The sequence below is a fragment of the Panthera pardus genome, unplaced genomic scaffold (assembly GCF_024362965.1).
Source record: "Panthera pardus isolate Hobbes unplaced genomic scaffold, ASM2436296v1 HiC_scaffold_6, whole genome shotgun sequence".
Classification (NCBI taxonomy): domain Eukaryota; kingdom Metazoa; phylum Chordata; class Mammalia; order Carnivora; family Felidae; genus Panthera; species Panthera pardus.
Genome location: NW_026526991.1, coordinates 17,182,161 through 17,204,995, shown reverse-complemented (window position 1 = coordinate 17,204,995; position 22,835 = coordinate 17,182,161). Strand labels below are relative to the sequence as shown.

The 22,835-nt window shown below is 37.9% G+C and overlaps 1 protein-coding gene across 4 annotated transcripts in view; it reads right to left on the bottom strand.

The window, feature by feature from the left end:
- Positions 1 to 22,835, bottom strand: part of SLC41A2 (solute carrier family 41 member 2) — a 125,332-nt gene that overhangs the window by 93,001 nt on the left and 9,496 nt on the right. Inside the window, exons 1-3 of one of the 4 annotated variants that reach the window (XM_019446648.2) lie at positions 22,242 to 22,346; positions 20,648 to 20,813; positions 5,397 to 6,122 (exon numbers count right to left, since the gene is read on the bottom strand). In XM_019446648.2, the coding sequence (XP_019302193.1) occupies positions 5,397 to 5,951 (555 nt within the window). In that variant the 5' untranslated portion in view covers positions 5,952 to 6,122; positions 20,648 to 20,813; positions 22,242 to 22,346. Of the gene's footprint in view, positions 1 to 5,396; positions 6,123 to 18,382; positions 18,486 to 20,647; positions 20,934 to 22,241; positions 22,347 to 22,835 lie in introns of those variants that run through there. The other 3 variants (XM_053894639.1, XM_053894640.1, XM_019446650.2) reach the window with 3 other exon arrangements.

Sequence of the window (22,835 nt, the reverse complement as noted above, 5' to 3'; positions counted from 1 at the left end):
TTAATACATATAACTAAAGGGCTTGTATCCAGAATACACAAATAATTCTTAATAAATCAGTAAGAAAAAGACAAATAATAAAATGGGCAAAAACCCTTTATCACTAATGTCCAAATAAATGATCAATAAACAACATCAGTCATGAGGGAAACCCCCAAGATTTCCAATACCAGAATTTCTAAAATTAAAAAGACTGCTGATACCTTGTGTAAATAGGAATACAGAGCAATGAGACTTCTCATACACAGCTCATTAATCTGTAAATTGGTACAATCATTTGACATATCTAAATTTAAATGCCTGGATATCCTAAGACACAGAAATTCCATTTCTACATATATATATATATATATACACAATAGAAATGCACGCACATGTGCACCCAGAATCTGGAAACACCAAAGAGCATCAATAGCAGAATGAATAAACTGTGATATATTCATAACTGGATTAGATATGACAATAAAAATAAATGAAATACAATTTCATAAAACTTACATAATGTTGAACAAAAAAACCAGACACAGAGGACTAGATACTCTATACTTCATTATATAAGGTTTTAGAAGAATTAAGTAAAACCAAACAATGGTGTTTAATAATACACTTTTATAAAGACAAGGAAGCACTGATTACCTTTGGTGATGAGGTATAAAGGGCAGCAATCAGAAGGGAGCACAAAGAAAACAAATGAAGTGCTGATAAGATTCTGTTCCTTGACCTGATAGTTATATGGTTGTGTCACAAAAATTCACTGAGTTGTACATTTTTGGTTTGTATACTCTGTATGTTAAATTTCACAATCAAAAAGTTTTAAAAAGCATATTTAAATTAAACCTTTCAAAACATTTGTTTTTATAATTTTTAACACTAAAGTTTAATATTACAAACTAATTATACATGTGCTGTTATCTCGAATAGTATCAAGAAATGAACATTACACCACAGGAATGTACATATAACCTATATAAATATTCCAATAAACTATTCTCCAACACATCATTCTTATAGATGTATAGATGTTATCATTTTAGAACTAAATATTGAGTGTTTCTTCAGAATAATTGGTATATCAAGAAAAAAATATCAGGGCACCTGGGTGGTTCAGTGGGTTAAGTGTCCCAACTCTTGATTTCGGCTCAGGTCATGATCTCATGGTTTGTGAGTTCGAGCCCCACATCGGGCTCTGTGCTGACAACTCAGAGCCTGGAGCCTGCTTCAGATTCTGTGTCTCCATCTGTCTCTGCCCCTCCCTCACACACACTCTGTCTCTCTCTGCCTCTCAAAAGTAAACAAAACTAATAAAAAAAATTTTTTTTCTTTTTAAAAAAGACCTACCTGGAAAATCCACAAAATCTCCCCATCTCAATATATTTAAATTAATTATACCTGCAAAGTTTCATTCCCCCCCCCCCAGCATTTTTACTGATATATAATTAACATACAACGTTATATTAGTTTCAGGTGTACAATATGATTCCACAATTCTATACATTACTTAGTGCTCATCCTGATAAGCGTACTCTAAAATCCCTATCACCCATTTCACCCATTCCCTCACCCACCTTCCCCCTGGTAATCATCAGTTGTTCTCTATATTCAAGAGTGTTTTTTTATCTTTTTTTTTCTTTGTACATTTTTTCTTAAATTCCATGTATGAGTGAAATCATATTGTTTTTGTCTTTCTCTGACTTATTTCACTTAACATCATATCCTCTAGGTCCATCCATGTTGTTCCAAATGGCAAGATCTCATTCTTTGTCATGGCTGAATAAGATTCCATTGTATATATACCACTTTTTCTTTATCAATTCATCTATTGATGAACACTTGGGTTGCTTCCATGTCTTAGCTATTGTAAATAATGCTGCAATAAACACGGGGGTGCATATAACTTTCTGAATTAGTGTTTTCATTTTCTTTTGGTAAATATCATCAATAATGGAATTACTGAATCATATGGTGTTTCTACTTTTCAATTTTTTAAGGAACCTCCATACTGTTTCCCACAATGGCTACACCAATTTGCATTCCCACTAATAGTGCATGAGAGTTCCTTTTTCTCCACATGCTCGCCAATACTTGTTATTTCTTGTGTTTTTGATTTTAGCCATTCTGACAGGTCTGAGGTGATATCTCATTGTGGTTTTCATCTGCATTTCCTTGATGATTACTGATGTTGACATTTTTTCATGTGTCTGTTGGCAATCTGTACATCTTCTTCAGAAAAATGTCTATTCAGGTACACTGCCCATTTTTTGGTATTCAGTTGTAGAAGTTCGTTATATATTTTGGATATTAACTCCTTATTGGATATATCATTTACAACTATCTTCTCCCATTCAGTTGCCTTTTGTTTTGTTGATGGTTTCCTTCACTGTGCAAAGGCTCTTTATTTTGGTGTAGTCCCAATAAATTTTGCTTTTATTTCCCTTGTTTGAGGAGACATATCTAGAAAAAGGTTTCTATGGCTGATGTCAAAGAAATTACTGCCTGTGCTTTCTTCTAGGAGTTTTATGGTTTCAGGGCTCACATTTAGGTCTTTATTCCATTTGAGTTCATTTTTGTGTATGGTGTAAGAAAGTGGTCCAGTTTCACTCTTTTGCACGTAGCCGTTCAGTTTTCCCAACACCATTTGTTGAAGAGACTGTCTTTTCCCCATTGTACGTGCTTGCCTCCTTTGTCATAGATTAATAGACCATATAAACATGGGTTTGTTTCTGGGCTCTCTACTCTGTTCCATTGATGTAAGTGTCTATTTTTGTGCCAGTACCATTCTGTTTTTTCTTTTTCTTTTTTTTTTTTTAAGTAAACTCTATGCCCAATGTGGGGCTTGACCTCACAACCCCAAGATCAAGAGTTGCATGCTCCACCAACTGAGCCAGCCAGGTGCCCCATTTTAATCAAAACAGCTTGTAGTATATCTTAAAATTTGGGATTGTGATACCTACCAGCTTTGTTCTTCTTTTTCAAGATTGCTTTGGCTATTCAGAGTCTTTGTGTTTCCACAAAAACTTGAGTACTATTTGTTCTAGTTCTCTGAAAACTGCTGTTGTTATTTTGATAGGGATTGCATAAGATTTGTAGGTTGCTTTAGGCAGTATGGACACTTTAACAATATTGGTTCTTCCAATCCATGAGCATGGACTATCTTTCCATTTGTTTGTGTCATCTTCAATTTCTTTCATCAGCGTCTTATAGTTTTCAGAGTACAGGGCTTTCACTTCCTTGGTTGTCTAATAATAGGTATTTTATTACTTTTGGTACAACTGTAAATGGGATTGTTTTTCTTAATTTCTCTTTCTGCTATTTCATTATGAATGTATAGAAATGCAAAAGATTTCTGTATATGAACGTTGTATCCTGTGACTTTACTGAATTCATTTATCAGTACTAAAAGTTTTGGTGGAGTCTCAAGGGTTTTCTTTTTAATGGTTTTGTTTTTACTGTTTATTTATTTTTGACAGAGAGAGAGAGAGAGAGAGACAGAGCATGAGCGGGGGAGGGGCAGAGAGAGAGGGAGACACAGAACCAGAAGCAGGCTCTAGGCTCTGAGCTGTCAGCACAGAGCCTGACGTGGGGCTCAAACACACAGACCCTGAGATCATGACCTGAGCCAAAGTTGGATGCCCAACCGACTGAGCCACCCAGGCACCCCTCAAGGGTTTTCTATATATGGCATCATGTCGTCTTCAAATAGCGAATGTTTTACTTCTTCCTTACCAATTTGGATGTCTTTTATTTCTTTCTCTTGTCAGATTCCTTAAAAATTTAATATACTTTTTAAAAAAAATTTTTTTAATGTTTTTATTTTTTTTTGAGACAGGAAAGAGAGAGCATGAACAGGGAAGGGTCAGAGAGAGGGAGACACAGAATCTGAAACAGGCTCCGGGCTCTGAGCTGTCAGCACAGAGCCCGACGTTGGGCTCGAACTCACGGACCGCGAGCTCATGACCTGAGCCGAAGTCGGCCGCTTAACCGACTGAGCCACCCAGGCGCCCCTTAATATACTTCTTAACATGGTTCTTTTTATATCCTTTCTCCAACTGATGGTGGAAATTATGTTCCTATTTATGTATGTTTTCCATTTAGATAAAAATATTATCTGTTGAAAGCTTTTTAGTGTCACAAATGACCTGAGATTTCTTTTAGGGAGCAAGCAATGAAAGACAAGGGCATGTTACTCTTTCTCTGACTGATGAATGAAAATTGACAGTAATAGAATGTCACATTTTAACAACTTACTACTTTAGAAAGATAATTATAGAATAGGTAATTCTGTAACCACACTACATTAAGAACTCCTAAAAATGATAAGTAGCATATACATTTTTAAAATGAATAACATACATAAAAGTAATTCACATAAGAAATATCCATAGAACAACTAAGAATGGTCAACAGACATATGAAAACACACTAAACATTAATAATAAAGAAGTTACTTTTTTTAAAAGGCTGCTAGTTAAAATATGAAAACATTTTCCTATCAGTTGCCAAAAATGAAAAGGATCAAGAATGTTCAACATGGATTGATAAGGACATAGCAAAATGAAAGTACTTATGTATTGAGAGGATTATAAACTGGCACAAACTTTTTGAAAGTCAATAGGACAGTGTCTAATAAAATTTTAAACATATACACCTACCCGAATTCCCAGCAATCCCATTTTTAAAATCTAGCCTATGAAAATAGTGTAAATATATTTCTAAGCGCATTCATTATAGCACGAGCATGGGAGAGTGAATAAACTTTGGTATGTACATACAATGGAATATCAAGTTCTCATTTTAAAATGCAGAATATCTTTGTTACTAGTTTGGAAAAATATGTAAGATGTATTATTAAGCAATGAAAATAATTTGCAGATATATATGGCACTTCATTTTTATTTCTGAAAAAGAAACTGTGCATGTGTATATATGAAAACATAGAAAAACATACGCAAGTAAACACAACCAATTCTGAACAACGGTAACCTCTGGAGGGGAAGGGAGTTTGGTCTGAAGAGGAAAAACCGGGAAGACTTTTTATCTTGTATTTAATTCTCTGCATGGTTTTCATGCATTTTAACAAGTATATGATTTTATTCAAAAAGTAAAGAAGCATTTAAATATAACATTTATTGGGTTTTGCATTTAATTGATTTATCCATTTTGGGGTTGCTTTATTATTGTAATACTTTCTGAAGGGTTACTTTACAATCAGAATGAGACCATTCTCTCAGAACTTGTAAAGGAAAACACACACCTAGAAGTAGCAGATTCGCTGCCCGAGCCAGCATGGGTTCATTTCACTAAGGGATAAGTTAGATCTAAAGTAAATGTGTGAGATGAGTAACCCACCTAAAGCACCTAAAGCAACAAAGACGGTGAAGATAAAATGATAAACCCACCTGGACTATATCCAAAACCATGCCTGCTGAAACCGTTCCAAAACCAGCTAGCAAAAATGGCACAAGTATTTGCAGAGCCATGATGCCACTGGATTCCTTTGGTGACTTCTGGTTGACTTCCACAGTGGCATCTTCATCGCCATCACTGGATGCAGCTTCATTCTGTAACATGGCAGCTGTTTCCGCAGCGTCCCTTGCATCACAGTAATTGTAGCTGGCATAGTCATCATACTTTGGGCTGCAGCCTGACGGCGCGTGCCCACTGGTGCCATGAAAAGGCGGCTCTGAGAAACTGTGATACTCCATGTGCTGCTCAGATCGATTACTAAAAGTCTGGGCTGCAGCTGATAATCCCTCTTGCCAAATGCCATTGGTTTTTTTGTGCCTATCTTCCTGGTTTTTCTGGTAAATTACTGGAACCATACTCAACAATAAGTTTAAAAACTTATCAGATTGAATTGTATTTAAGCTTAAAGTCCAGTCTACAAAACCTCCTCCACTACTTGGACCACTACTCGTGTTACTGGTAATAGATCTTCCTTTACTATTAGTCATATTGTCATCACAAAAGACCCTGTACTCCTTAGATCTCAAGCTTCACAAACCATAGCAGGTAAAGTCAGAACCACACAAATGCTGGTTTAAATTAAGACGCTGACTTCATTTTGTAGGAAATAATGTTTCTACTAGTAAAAGATGTTTAGAAGGTCCACAGAGGGATTGGATCTGAAAAGAAGAAAACAAAATCATTTTTAAAAATCAGATTAACTGTCTTCATACTTAAGATTCTCATAGAAAACACATGTTCTTTTTTTTTTTAATTTTTTTTTTTTACATGTATTTATTTTTTGAGAGACATAGAGAGACAGAGCACAAGTTGGGGAGGGGCAGAGAGAGAGGGAGACACAGAATCGGAAGCAGGCTCCAGGCTCTGAGCTGTCAGCACAGAGCCTGACGCAGGGCTAGAACTCACAAACTGTGAGATCATGACCTGAGCCGAAGTCGGACGCTTAACCGACGGAGCCACCCAGGCGCCCCAAAAACACATACACTCTTAAACCAACCCTAAGGTATAGGGACACTATACTTTGTGGCCTTAACACATACCTGTTTTGAGCCATACAACTACTTTGTACACAGAAAACAGTACAGGGCTATTGCGCCCAATCTTTGTCAAAAGTTTCTCATCTTTGCATACTTAATGTAGCTGATACCTATGTAAAGTCATCAAATGTCCCTGCAGTCCTTCCTACAGTAGACAAATTTATTAAAGAAAGCGATGGCTTCTATTACTTACAGGGAGGTCTCAAAATCAAATCATTACAACTCTTTACATACGTCAGTACGTAATAAAAGGTATATGGCATCATGTTTTAAATGTGTTAAATAATAAACCGTGTAACTTTATTTACAACTTGAATAATATATATTTTATCAAAATGTTATTTTTATTAACTATGAGGAGACAATGATAATTTTGCCATAAAAACATTTGGTAAATATCCTAAATACTGCTCAGGGCATTTATTCTACAAATACTTACAGAAAGATCTACTTTGCAAGCCAACCAAAAGAAAGCTTGTAATGCACTTATAACTGAATGCTCTTCTCACAAAGTCTGCTCTTTGTAGACTGCCCGGAGTAGAGCCAGCCCTCACAGGCTGGCCAGTGACCAAATTCTCTCTAAAGACTGAACGAAGAGACACAGACACAGCTGTAGCTGGTTTGAGAGTGACGGGCACTGAGCTGCAGGTTCATACCCCACCCCCCACCCCCGCCAACGCAGAGAGCCTAGGCGAACCGCTGCTGCCGTAGCTGCAGAGGCTTTCAGAACAATCTACTGCAATGGGTCTAAAGGCCTCAGGTCAGAACACTCAGACCTGCCTTATACTTGCAAGAGCATCCGCGATCAAGAAATCGGCACTTATTTGATAAGGGACAGATGACCCACTGCCCACCCACCAGGTGAGAGTAAGAATGATTGCTGCCCGTACTGCTGCTTTTAGTGAAAACGATTACATCTTTCAATATTTGTTTTCAATTCCTTAGAATGTCTATCTCCTCTCCTGGCATAGGAAAATCAACAGCAAGAAATGGCACACAGAAAAAGAGAAGGAGCTACGGAGGGGACAAGCAGGTGCGAGAGCCTGTCTCATCTACTCATCATTCACTCACTTTTCTTCCTTCCCTATTGTGACTGTGGAGGCTCTTGGAATTCCTACTGGGGAACATTTTCAAATAGATTCTAGGACTCCAAACCTCCTGACTCGGAATATCTGTATTTGAGGCCTGTATATCTTTCTTTTTAAGCTCCCCAAGGGATTACAGTGCAGACTTCTTGTTGACTTGTCCTGAGAATCCAATGAGTAGATTAAGTACTAGTTGCTTTTTTTTTTTTTTTTTTTTTTTGCCACTCGCAGGTTGATCTGCATATAGAGAAAAGTCAGTGTTTAAAGAGAATCAGTGTCCAGAGTAAAACCAAGGTCGAGACTAAAGCAGAGGAGAAAACAAGGAGTCCCAGAAAGAGAAAGACAGGCAGAACAGCAGCCTGAAAACCCTTCATGTCAAGATGCTGAGCTGTACTTCTGGAACTTACGAGATTCCCAGCAGCCTTATATGAGAAGATTGAGCGGGTTTCTGTTCCTTCAACCTATGTGCCCCTTTTTATTTTTTTAAATATTTATTTATTTATTTTGAGAGAGAGAGAGACAGCACACACAAGTGAGGCAGAATCAGAGAGAGACAGAGAGAGAGAGAGAGAGAAAATCCCATGCTGCTTCGTGCTATTGGCACAGAGCCCAATACAAGGCTGGATCTCACAAACCATGAGACGAGGACCTGAGCCAAAATCAAGAGTGGGACACTTGACTGATTGATTGAGCCACCCAGGGGCCATTGCCCCTTTTTAAAGAGTGAGCATTTCACTGCCTCAAAGAGATCCTCAACTAAATAAAATATAAAACAAACCCCAAAGGGATTGAGTTTTAAGACAAATCTATTCTACTGAAGGGCCTGTGATATATACAGGGAGTTTCTTCCTTTTGAAGTAGAATTATCAGGTTGATCAAAACAGAAATGTGGAGAAATGTAAATAAATCAGAAAGAAGCATGGTAGCATCTGTACCACCATCCAGTCACCCTAAAGTTCAGAAAACTCAAAATGTGTCCTTGGGAAACTTGACCAATTAACCCTAAATAGAAAAATAAAGGAGAGGGTAGGGGTGGGGAAGAGAGGAATTTCTCAAGACATCTCTGTTAGAATATTTTTACGGCTAAGCACAGTCTACACAGTGTCGGCCAAGAGCGATCCAGATGCAAAGACATGTCCAGCTCATACTTTTGTTCCTAATATTCTCATTTCTGCATAAGCTATTCAGAAACTGAGATGGAGAGATAGATACTCATCAGGGTCTCTATTGACAGAGACCACAGAATAGGGCTGAAATCTAGCCCAAGCCTCCATTCTCAGGGCTACCTTTTTCTGGGAAGCACTGTACAAATTTCAGGGGCACCTGGCTCGCTCAGCCAGTAGAGCTTGAGACTCTTGATCTCGGGGTCGTGAATTCAAGCCCCACAATGGGTGCAGAGATCACTTTAAAATAAAAATTTATACAAATTTCCATTTCCTGCGTGAACACATTCTTCCTCTATTCCATGCAGTTCTGGTAGGTCTATCAATCAACAGTATCCTACCCTCCAGACTACATGATGACAAATGGTTTGAGCAGAACCTACTTCCTCTCCCGGAATTTCACATGCAAGTAAAACTCTGGATTGCGAATAACTTGTTCCACAAGTGTTCCACAAGACAAGCAAACATGTCTAGTAAGTTTTAAGTTAATAAATGAGTGACGTCTTGCAATACAAGTAATACAAGACACCAAACATCACATGATCACAACTGAGCCAATGGTTCTGAAATTCGCTTTGATATACCAGTGCTTTGGATTACAAGCATGTTCCCAGAACGAATTATGCTCACAAACCAAGGTTTTACTGTATTTTTTTTCTTACTATGTCCTGAGTGCCTACTGAATGCTGAGACTAACATAATTAACAAAATAGGCACCGTTCTTGCTTCTAACAGATTTTACCTTGTAGTGGGGAGGAAAAGCAACCAGGTGAGCAAACAAATGAGATAATTTATGATAAAGGCTATAAAAGAGAGAGCTGATTTAATGAAGAGTGAGTAAGTTATAGGACTACCTTAATGTGGAAGGTCTCTGGGAGAGTTTACTCACTTCCCTTTGGAACAACATAATTCTGAAGCTGTCCCTTTATCTTCCACCTCAAAAAGTCCCCTCTACCACCACCACTATTAGTACCACTTGAAGGAAAGCCCATCTACATTAGAAGAGGATCCACAGAGAGAATCAAAGCCAGGAGATGAAAGGGTCCTGACAACATAATTAGAATGTCTATTTCATTTATTTTAAGCTCATTCCAGCGTTGTTGTTACCAATTATATGGGCCAATAACTCTTCGTTGCATAAGCTAGTCTGAGTGGTGTTTTTTGTCCTAACATCTTTTTTTGTTGTTGTTTAAGAATGCAATTTGGAAATAGTAGGGATTACCTTGTTACAGGCACATGCCGTGGACCACATATCACTATTTTGCACTGAGGAATATGTGTTTATTTTTATTTTCTCCTTCATTTTATCAAGTTAGTGACTGATCACCAGTTAGTCTAATGCTTGGTTACTGACAAGTTCCATTACCACTCTTAAAGACTCCTTAAACTTTTTTCTTTTAAAGAAATCACCTAGGGGCACCCAAGTGGCTCAGTTGGTTGAGCATCAGACTCTTGATTTCAGCTCAGGTCATAATCTTGCGGTTCATGGGTGAAGCCCTGCATCAGGCTCCATGCTGACCACACAGAGCCTACTTGGGATTCTCTCTCTCTCCCTCTCTCTCCAAATAAATAAATAAAATAAAGAACTCATGGAAATAATGGATTACAATCGAAATACTTTGTGGTAGATTTAAAATGAGTGATGTACATACATGCCCCCAAATAAAAATTGGTTACTCTATATTGTTGTTTACCCATGAATGAGTAAAAACAAGTAAAAAATTTTAAAAATAAATAAAAGGAATTGGGCAAAGTTTCCCGTAGCTTTAAGGTGCTTAAGTTAAAGAATGCCAGTGGAGATATTTATGGCTCATTCTTCAACTTCTTAGTAGATTATATTAATCTAGTATCAACCTAGATGAGAAGAAATAGTGTCTTTAGAACTTTAGTGGAATGGCCGAGGCTTAAATTCTGAATTCTTGCTGTCAGTTATAAAGCGACAAACTCTAAGAAAAAATAATCCACTATTTTATTCACTAATGGCCAGCATTTCCACAAAACAGAAGTTTCAAATTAAAAAACAAAAAAATCAGCAGTAGAGTACAAGTAGAATGATTAAAATTGTGGCCTGGGACTTCTTTTTTTTTTTCCCAAAATTGCTAGATGAAAAATACATATTTATCTATACTACTCATCTAACGTCAGTGAAGATATCGGGCATAATTCAAAAACCCTAGATTAAGGGCTGCATCAAATACTGTTATTTAGCAGTTTTGTTCCAAAGACTCTTTAGGTGCTGAGCACAACCAACACAGGGACAATTCTATTTTAGTGCCTTAGATCCTTGTTACTCCAAGCATGGTTTATGGTCCAGCAGCACTGTCATCACCTGGGAGCTTGTTAGAAATGCAGGATCTCCGCTCACATCCCTAGCCCAACCTGTGAATCAAAACCTGCTCTTCTAATAGCATTCCCAAGTGATTTGTGTACACATGAAAGTTTGAGAAGTGTCTCCCAGTACATTCAAAAAAGAATCTGATTTACATTCATTACACTAAAAATTAGATGTTGTGAAACTTTCGAATGTGAACAAGGATGTGAGCACTGGTAATACACAAAACACTACTAGTGCAACTATAAACATTATACTGCCTTGGAAAACAATTGTTGTATGCTAAAATTAAAGATTCTATGCCCCACATTTCCGCAAATTCCACCCTAAGTTCATATCCTGGAGAGACTCATGCACAGTATACTAGAAGACACATAAAATAATATCCTTAGCAGCATCTTCATACTAGTAAAAAATTGGAATTAACTCAAGAGAAAACATAAATTGTGGGATATTAATACAATGGAATATATGAAGAAGGGTAGGATATAATCACAAACTTCAAGAGAATGGGTATATTTGAGTACGTGGTATAAAAGCACACAGAGAGCTTCAAAGGTATTGGTTATATTTTTTCAGCTTGATAGTGGATATCTGTTTCTTACTGTTCTTTATTCATATAGACTACATGAGTGCTTCAGTAAGAATGATATTGTAGATTTTATTTTACTCCCATTATTGCTGCCCTCCTATAAGAGAATTATCTCCACCTGTTGAAGGGACTATGAGAGAATTCTACTTCCTCATCTCCACTGACAGCAGATTTGGCCATGTGACTTGAATTGGCCAATGGAATAAGAGCAGCAGCAACACCTACAAGCAGAAACAGTTCGGCTATGTCTCCTCTTCCATCTGTCATGAGAATGGGATGTCCTAGGTTAGTGCTACTTCTTCAGACTGGGTCCTGGGACAAAGACCCATGCAGAGCCCCAGCAACTGCGGCCAATACGCAGTAACCCACAGGCAACATGTAAAGCGAGAGAGAAATAAAGCATTGTGGTTGAAAGCCATTGAGAGTTTGGAATTATTACCACAGCATGATCCAACAAAAGCTACCTAAAAGTAAGTATGTAGAAAAGGACCCTGACCCATAGATTCCTACCTATTTTAGTTGAGTCTCTGAGCACTTAAGGGTTCCATCTACAGTTAAAGAATTTTGTAACAATGGTTTGCAAACATTTAGATCTCATTAAACAGTCAAATTTCTCCCCAAATTTTACCAAAAACAATCTTTCCCACTTGATGGCTGTTAGAATGGCCATCAACAGGACAAAAGATAACAAATGCTGACTAGGATTTGAAGAAAAGGGAACCTTTGTCCACTGCTGGCAGGATTGTAAATTGGTACAGCTATTACGGAAAAAATATGGAGAATCCTCAAAGAATTAAAAATAGAACTACCATATGATCTAGCAATTCCACTTCTGGGAACATATCCAAAGGAATGATCTTTAGATCACTGAAAAGATATCTGTAGCCCTGTGTTCAGAGCAGCATTATTTACAATAGCCAAAACATGAAACAACCAAAGAGTCCACTGAAAGGTAAGTGGATAAAGAAGTTGTGGCGTGTGTGTGTGTGTGTGTATGCATGTGTGTGTGTACATAGTGGAATATTATTCAGCCATAAAAAAATAAGGAAATCCTGCCATTTGCAACAACATGGATAAATCCTGAGGGCATTATGCTAAGTGAAATAAGGCAAAAAGAGAAACACAAATACGACATGATCTCATTTATAGGTAGAATCATAAGAAAAAGAAAAGAAAAGAAAAGAAAAGAAAAGAAAAGAAAGAAAAGGACTCAAACTCAGAAAAAGGATCAGATTTGGGATAACCAGAGATGGGGCCAGGGGAAGAGAAGGGTGAATTGGAACAAAAAAGGTTAAAGAGTACAAACTTCCTGTTACAAGATACACAAGTATTAGGGATATAATGTGCAACATGATGACTATAGTTTCCTCTGCTCTATGACATATAAAAGTTGTTAAGAGAGTAAATCTTAACAATTCTTACCACAAGAAGGAAGGGTTTTTTCCCTCATTTCTTTTTATTCTCTCTATATGGCTTGATGGATGTTAACTTACTATAGTAATTACTTCACAGTCTAAACTCTATGCTGTAAACCTGAAACTCACACAGTGACATATGTCACTTATATCTCAATAAAACTGGAAAAAAATTAAATAAATATATATATAAAATTTTTAAAAAATTTAATGATTTTTTCTAAAAAATAAGCGTACATAATAATCTCTATCAAAATAACACCAGTATTCTTCACAGAGCTAGAACAAACGATCCTAACATTTGTATGGAATCAGAAAAGACCCCAAATAGCCAAAGCGATCTTGAAAAAGAAAACCAAAGCTGGAGCCATCACAATCCCTGACTTCAAGCTGTATTACAAACCTGTAATCATCAAGACAGTACAGTAGTGGCACAAAAACAGACACTCAGATCAATGGAACAGAATAGGGAATCCAGAAATGGACCCACAAACGTATGGCCAACTAACCTTTGACAAAGCAAGAAAGAATGGCCAGTGAAATAAAGACAATCTCTTCAGCAAATGGTGCTGGGAAAACTGGACAGCAGCATGCAGAAAAGTGAACCTGGACCACTTCCTTACACCATACACAAAAATAAACTCAAAATGGATGAAAGACCTAAACGTAAGACAGAGAGCCTCAAAATCCTCAAGGTGAAAGCAGGCAAAAACCTCTTTGACCTTGGCCGCAGCTACTTCTTACTCAACACATCTCCGGAGGCAAGGGAAACAAAAGCAAAAATGAACTATTGGACCTCATCAAAATAAAAAGCTTCTGCACAGCAAAGGAAACAATCAGCAAAACTAAAAGGCAACCAACAGAATGGGAGAAGATATTTGCAAATGATATAACAGATAAAGGGATAGCATCCAAAATCTATAAAGAACTTACCAAACTCAACACCCAAAAAACAAATAATCCAGTGAAGAAATGGGCAAAAGACATGAATAGACACTTCTCCAAAGAAGACATCCAGATGGCCAACCAACACATGAAAAAAATGCTCAACATCACTCACCATCAGGAAAACACAAATCAAAACCACAATGAGATCACCTCACACCTGTCAGAATGGCTAAAATTCACAACTCAGTCAACAACAGATGTTGGTGAGGATGCAGAGAAAGAGGATCTCTTTTGCACTGCTGGTGGGAATACAAACTCTGGAAAACAGTATGAAGGTTTCTAAAAAAATTAAAAATAGAACTACCCTATGTCCCAGCAACTGCACTACTAGGTATTTATCCAAGGGATACAGTTGTGCTGTTTTGAAGGGCCACATGCACCCCAATGTTTATGGCAGTACTATCAACAATAACCAAAGTATGGACAGAGCCCAAATATCCTTCAATAGATGAATGGATAAAAAAAGATGTGGTATGTATATGTATATGTGTATATACTCAGCAACCAAAAAGAATGAAATTTTGCCATTTGCAACTATGTGGATGGAACTAGAGGGTATTATGCTAAGCGAAATGAGTCCGAGAAAGACAAATATCATAGGACTTCACTCATATGAGAAGCTGAAGATACAAAACAGATAAACATAAGGGAAGGGAAGCAAAAATAATATAAAAACAGGGAGGGGGACAAAACATAAAAGAGTCTTAAATACAGAGAACAAACAGAGGGCTGCTGGAGGGGTTGTGGGAGAGGGGATGAACTAAATGGGTGAGGGGCATTAAGGAATCCACTCCTGAAATCACTGTTGCACTATACGCTAACTTGGATGTAAATTAAAAAATTAATTAATTAACTTTAAAAAATAACTGTACATTTTAACACCAAGAATGAAGAAGGGAGCGGTGCCTGGCTGGCTCAGCTGGAAGAACTTGATCTTGGAGTTGTGAGTTTGAGCCCCATGTTGGGTGTAGAGGTTACTTAAAATGAATAAATAAATTAAAACTTAGAAAAAATATTATATGGGGTGCCTGGGTGGCACAGTTGGTTGAGCATCTGACTTCAGCTCAGGTCATGATCTCGCAGTTCATGAGTCTGAGCCCCACATCGGGCTCTCTGCTGTCAGCACAGAGTCCGATTCAGATCCTCTGTCCCGCTCTCTCTGCCCGCGCCCCTACTCATACTCTCTCTCTCTCAAAAACAAACATCTAAAAAAATAAATACAATAATTAAAAAAAAAAAAAAAAAGAATGCAGAAGAGACAAAATCTTAGACCAAAAGACAGCCTTTCCATTAAACACATTTAGATTAATGAAGAACTCACTCCGTGTTCCCTATAAAAGTACTGTCATGGGACAGCACTGGTCTACAGAGTCACATCAGAGAACCACTGACTTAAAGAAATATAAACTAATAATACCAGATACTCCTTATGAATTCAACTTTGGTCACAAAAATGAAAAACACTAGTTTAAATTGCTTGTTTTAAAAGTTAGGTGGGGCGCCTAGGGTGGCTCAGTCGGTTAGGCGGCCGACTTCGGCTCAAGTCATGATCTCGAGGTCCGTGAGTTCGAGCCCCGCGTCGGGCTCTGTGCTAGCAGCTCAGAACCTGGAGCCTGTTTCAGATTCTGTGTCTCCCTCTCTCTGACCCTCCCCCGTTCATGCTCTGTATCTCTCTGTCTCAAAAATAAATAAACGTTAAAAAAAAATTAAAAAAAAAAAAGTTAGGAAAAGCAGCATATTGTATGTGTGTTGATTTACTACATCATTATCTTGGAGAAAATCTGTTCCTGGTGCTGGAGGAGGCATTGTTTGATTGCAAAGGCTAAATAATACACTTGAAAAACCCAACAGAGCTGTGAGTTACCAGGCCTGTCCTGCCTAATTACTAAGAAAGGCACTAAATGAGAGCTTAATACTTTGTTATCTTCCCACAACAAAACTGTTTTGAGTTAATCTGTTACCAGCATTCTCACAGTTAGTCAAAAAATCTCAAAACTTGTCCATCAGGTGGGTATATTTATATAAATATATTTGTATAAATTGTATGTATTCGTATAGTGTGCATTCTGCTCCCTTCTGTTTTCTCTTTGACTATGTTTTCTGGTTAGTTATTCAAATGTAGGTAGTTACCACGGAGGATGTATTATGTAGTCAGTTAGTTTTCAGAGAGGTTAGGGCAGACCTCAGCTGACATACAAAATTATTTTCTAGTTTCATAAAAAATTTTGGTTCATTCTTTTGAATAATACTCAGTAAGTACTTAATTGTTTAATTGTATAATTAGTTCATAAAGAAAGATCATGTCTAGTTAATTTGCTTTTTGCAGCACCTAGGCAACAAGTTGACTTTAAGTATTTTCATTTTAAGATCTAAATCTGTGTAAACTTAAATCCTCACCAATTTCTCTCAATGATCAACTCCTTTCACTTAAGCAAAAATTATGTTTAAAAGTCTTTTAGATATCAGTTTCATGACCTGAACACTTCAGGTTCCCCATTTCTTATCCACAATTCCCTTTTCCTAAGGATTTTCCATCAAATCACCTTTCTCAGAGCTCATCCCAATAAGCTCTTAAACAATCATCCCTCTGGTTTTCTCATGTTCACCCCGACACCACTCTCTGCCATTTTGCTGTGACCTCATGCCAACTCCTCCTTCCTTGAACGCTCATCAGAACCTGGGAGGACACTCTAATCCCATCTATGGGGATCACAGACCTTGACTACTGATTTGCACTGAAGAAGTCTCTTCTCATTTGAGCTAGCCCTGCCACTTTTACAGAAATCATTTCTCATTTTTAGCCCTTGATTATCCTCATCCACTGGGCTCCCCATATCGCTTATTTTGGGTTCCTAATGTTTCACAATAACTCACTGCCTTCTACTAGATTACCAAACCCAGGTAAATTATTCTCTCTCCTCTAAACTTCCTTCATTCAATCCAATCTCCTTTATTCAGCTTTTCCACTTCTATACTTCCTACCAAATTGTTCCTAACAGCCAGGAACAATTCATCTCATTCAAAAGGTGATGATAAAAGTATACCACCTCAAAGAAATCTACCCGGGGCACCTGGGTGGCTGAGCTGGTTAAGCGACCAACTCTTGATTTTGGCTAAGGTTATTGCTTCTCGGCCTTTTGGCTAAGATCAAGTGTTGATTTTGGCTCAGGTCATGATCTCATAGTTTATGAATTCAAGCCCGCATGTGGGGCTCTGTGCTGACAGCGTGAAGGCTGCTTGAGATTCTGTCTCTCCCTCTCTCTCTCTCTACCCCTCCCCCACATGCATGTGCTCTCTATCAAAATAAACACTTAAAAAAAAAAAAAACTACCCAAATTAATGTAGGATTAAAGGTACAGAGAGGAAAGAATAGTCAAAATTTATTGCCAACAATAATTAGCAATTCTCCTATCACAGTTTTAAAGAGAGAATTTAAAAAAATTTTTAAGTTTTTATGTTATTCTTTGAGACAGCATGCACGTGAGGGGGGCTAGTGGGGGAGAGAGCGGTGGGGAGGGGGGGTGCGTAGCAAGAGACAGAGTGAGAGCGAGAGCGAGAGAGAGAGAGAGAGAGAGAGAGGGAGAGAATCCCAAGCAGGGCTCAATCCCACGAACCTTGAGATCATGACCTGAGCTGAAATCAAGAGTGGGACGCTTAACTGACTGAGCCACCCAGGCGCCCCGAGAATTTTTCTTATTTTAAATGAAAGGTATCCATTTGGTTTCCCAATGCCAACTCCCACATGGCACAGATGACACGTTGTGTTTCTTATGATATTTGAATGTATCGCTTGGCCCTCAAAAGGTAAAAAATCAATTTGTAATATAAAAGAAACCTCCAGAATTCCAAATGCACCATCTTGGCTTGGCAGAGGTATATATTTCATGGTATCCAGTTAAGAACGTAGAACTAGGGGGAAAAAAGCATATAAATGTCTTCTGCTCATGTCCCGTAGCTAAACAAGGAAAAGGAACCATTCCACAGTAACAATTCTAAAGAATGAAGGTGAGCCCACTTAATAACTATCCCACAGGCTTTATAAGGGGTGAAGTCTCAAATTGGTCCAAACAACAGATGAGCTATAGTAATTTACATATCTCATAATTTTTATCATTGTTGAGCTCATTTAAAGGTAGTTGGAGGGGCCCCTGGGTGGCTCAGTTGGTTAAGCGTTGGACTTTTGATTTTGGTTCAGGTCATGATTTCATAATTGCAAGATCAAGCCCCACGTCAGGCCTGAGCATGGAGCGTGCTTAAGATTCTCTCTCTGTCTCGTTGGGGGGGGGGGAGGGGGGCGGCTGGGTAGCTCAGTCAGTTGAGCATCCGACTTTGGCTCAGGTCACAAACTCGTGGTTCATGAGTGCAAGCCCCACGTTGGGCTCTGTGCTGACAGCTCAGAGCCTGAAGCCTGCTTTGGATTGTGTGTTTCCCTCTCTCTCTGCCTTTCTTTTTTTTTTTTTTTTTTTAAATTTTTTTTTTTTTTTAAATTTTTTTTTTTCAACGTTTTTTATTTATTTTTGGGACAGAGAGAGACAGAGCATGAACGGGGGAGGGGCAGAGAGAGAGGGAGACACAGAATCGGAAACAGGCTCCAGGCTCCGAGCCATCAGCCCAGAGCCTGACGCGGGGCTCGAACTCACGGACCGCGAGATCGTGACCTGGCTGAAGTCGGACGCTTAACCGACTGCGCCACCCAGGCGCCCCTAAATTTTTTTTTTTTAACGTTTATTTATTTTTGAGACAGAGAGAGACAGAGCATGAACGGGGGAGGGGCAGAGAGAGAGGGAGACACAGAATCTGAAACAGGCTCCAGGCTCCGAGCGGTCAGCACAGAGCCCAACGCGGGGCTCGAACTCACGGACCGTGAGATCATGACCTGAGCCGAAGTCGGCCGCTCAACCGACTGAGCCACCCAGGCGCCCCTCTCTCTGCCTTTCTGCTGCTCATGCTCTCTCTCTCCCTCCCTCAAAAAATAAATAAACATTAAAAAAATTTTTTTAATAAAATTAAAAAAATAAAAAATTCTCTCTCCCCCTCTGCCCCTGCCTCACTCTTTTTCTCTTTCTCAAAAAAAATAAAAATAATAAATATAATTTAAGAATGGTTTATTTAGAAGGATACGTCAAAATCAAGGTAATGATTCAACTAAAACATATCCCAGAGTTAAGCCATTTCTACTTATCGAGAAAATGTTGACAGAATAAATATGTGTGTCCAAAGAACTATGTGTATTGCATAAACAAAGTACAGTTTATTCTGCCAAGTGCCATCAGTTAGATTACATCTAGTCCCTATCAAACCAACCAACTGAAAAATGAGGAAAAAATTCAACCATTTAACTAGATATTCTGATTAAATTCAGAGCAATACACAAATAGTTTTAATAACACAGGAAGCCAACTATTACCAAAAACATCAGTTAGTGCTACTGTTTGAAAAAACCTGAGGAATAGTTGGGTGGCAAACAAGTTTAATCAGAGAACTCTGTTTTGAAGTTGAGAAAGCGCTTTTCAACAACAAAACAGTTTATTTCTCCTACTCTGTCTTCAACATTTCTTATACGTATCTTATTCAAAAATTACCACTTAACACTCTCTCCTTCAATTGACAAGCTATTGACATTCATTAATTTCCTGCAAACTCCTGCTGAGAACATCACCTTCTCATCAATCATTCATGTATAAAGTCATAAGAAACTTTAGAAATAATAGCTACAGACAGCGTTGCTACTGAAAACCAGTATTTTTCTTTTCTTTAATAAATATTGAAACCCCCCCCCTTTTTTTTTACTTCAGCAGCAAGGAAACTGATAGCTATAGTTAAAATTCAAGTCTATGATTAATGTATTCATCTTAATGTGATACTCCTAGTTTTATTTTCTCTAGTACTAGTCTTGTAATTCTTTTTTTAAAAAGCCAACATTTCTTGTAGGTGTTGTTTTTTTATAAACTGACTCAACACCTCTGTGTAAAAGATAGTGTACATAAGAATAAAACATAAATAATGCATTTCCTTAGCAGTGTTCTCTGGCACTTGTAAGTCTAAAATACCTAAATTTAGAAAGTAAGTAATGACTTCATCAGCATTTCAAATTAGTAAACATTTTTCCGAACTCCTACAAAAGTATACTTTCATACTTTTCCCCCATGACACATCCTTATATTCTTACAGAGAATTCAACCCTGAAAAGGTAAACCCACTTCTAGACCAACATAAAATATACCATCAACTCTGTGTATAATTAAACTAAAAATTGAAAATGAACTCTTTCAGAATTTTAAGGTACAGAAAGGATGCCAATGTCCCAAAGTTTAAAAGAAAAAAAATCCCATTTTTAAGAACAGAGAAAGGAAGAAAAAAGCTAATGTGTCAAAATTTAAAAGAAAAATGAAACTTTCTTTTTAAGAAAAGAGAAAGGAAAAAATGATTTGCCACAGATAAAGTCAGCATTTTTTTTCTACATTTTAAGACCAGGAGTATTCCATAATTGTCACAGTATCTCATTTTAACTATTTACTTAAAGCACTTCTACTCACCCACAGCTCCCCCCTCCCCCGGCCCCAGATCTCAGAGGTGAAGCAGTGAACTGACGGGCAGGCCATATTACATTACCTTCCAAAGTGATAAAACAGCACAGCTCCCTCGCACAGGTGTTCCTCAGGTGGCAGCCTAACACCACCTTCCCTTGCTGGGACACCTGCACAATGGCACCGCCCAGAAAGATCTTCTACCTTCCCAGGCTGTGCTTTCCCTCAAGGGTGCTCCCTGTTACATAGCGCTGTGAAGTCAATTCAAGTGCACAGACTCAGTACAAGAGAAGATACACAGATGAGGTAAACTACAGGTACACGGTGTTATGTTACTTGATTATCTTGGCAACAAAGTGAAACAATGGCCTAACTCAATCAAGTCTCTTCTCTACCCTTTGGTCAGGGCTGTGTACCTTTTTACTCAAATACCAGCTGGGTGGGGGCAGGGCGGGGGACGGGGGAAAAAGGTTGGGGGAGGCTCTGGGTCCAACTTGAAGTTCAAGCTAACTATACTCAAAGCCACCTAAAAACCAGCCTAGTTGTCATGATGGTCTTTGCTCATAAAAATATCCTGACTACCCTTCCTTCTTTCCCTGCTCATTTGAAACTGTTCTTCTAATTCCCACTAGCATAGAGGGAGGTTTTTTTAAATTATTTTTCTTTTTTGGTCTTCAGTGCAAAAAAAAAAAAAAAGAAGAAGAAGAAAAGGCAAAGATACACAAAAATTGTTTATTCTGGAAACCTATCATTCCGAGATAATCACTGATGACATAGTGGTATATAACTTTACTATATTTTAATATATATATATATATATATATATATATATGTTCAAAACAAAAATAGGCTTATATTGTACATATTATTTTACATCCTGCCTTTTGCATTTCATAAAATATCCCCCCAAATTTCCTTATCAATATTATTCTACTGAGTTACTATTAATGGTTACTTACAATTTCCTCTTTCTGAAATTCCTCAGAGCTCTAAAATTGCCTCTTCCTTCCTACTTCTCCCTCTGCACTCATCTCTCAATAAGAACAGCACAACCAAAAAGCAACAGCCTTCATTTAAAGAACACAACCTAAACACTGCCAGATAGCTGACAAACGGTTGCATTCATTTTCCATAGCCATGATTTCATTTATACTTTATACTTGTTACATAATTGTGGATGAATAACTACGTGTGCCCACCAAGCTCCAAAGCAGGGTCAGATTACCAAGTCTATGGCGGGTCTCCCTCATAATCCATCACATATAATTCAAAATGACAGTAACTCCAGGGACTCCTAGGTGGCTTAGTTGGTTAAATGTCCCGACTCTTGATCTCAGTTCAGGTCTTTTTCTCAGGGCTGGGAGTTCAAGCCCTGCACTGGGCTCCACACTGGGTGTGGAGACTACAGTAGTAGTAATAATAATAATAATAATAATAATAATAACAACCCCAAAGTAAGAGTCACAAAAAGGTATTATTTTTCCCAAGACTACCTCACTGTTTCTTTAAAAAACATTAATTTTTTTCTCTCTCTTTTGGTACTTCCTTGCTAATGCTCAAACACATGTTTGGATTGCCTAGTAAGCACTGCCCCCAGGGTTGAGAAAGGGATAGGTTTGTTCTAAAGAGTAATAGCATTTAGAATTCAGATTACAAAATCTATTCACAAAATCCCATACCTGAGTATACAGAGTTCAGTCAAGTACGTTTTGAAAAGGAGAGAATACTAACTGTCTGTTCAAAGTTGTAGACCCGATGTGGAATCACTGGCAAATGCGTTATGCTGTGTTTGAAACTGTACAAAGCTTACCGAGATATTTACTATGCTTTCATTAAACGGGTTAATCAATAACAGGGCTTGCACTGAGTGATTTTACGGGGACATTTCAAGTGACTCATTTAGCAAATCTCCACACTTCAATTACGAGAGATGAGCTTCTTACAAAAACTTAAATGTCAAGAAGTGTCCACCCGCCAATGATATTGACAGTAGTTAAGTCAAACTGCTGTGTCTTAAATCCTGACTTTTACTAGCTGTGGGATCTATGCCTCTAAATCTCCGTTTCCTCATGAAAAACAAACAAACAAACAAACAAACCTCCCTAACTGGGTTTTCATAAAGATTAAATGACTTAATACACGTAAAATGCTTACATCGGTGTACTGAGTCTTCAAAATATGTTTAGCTAATTATCATTATGCATCATTAGTTTTATAGTTTATAAAATGTTCAAAACCTAATATTCCACCTCTTTCTCCCCATACTAGGGAAT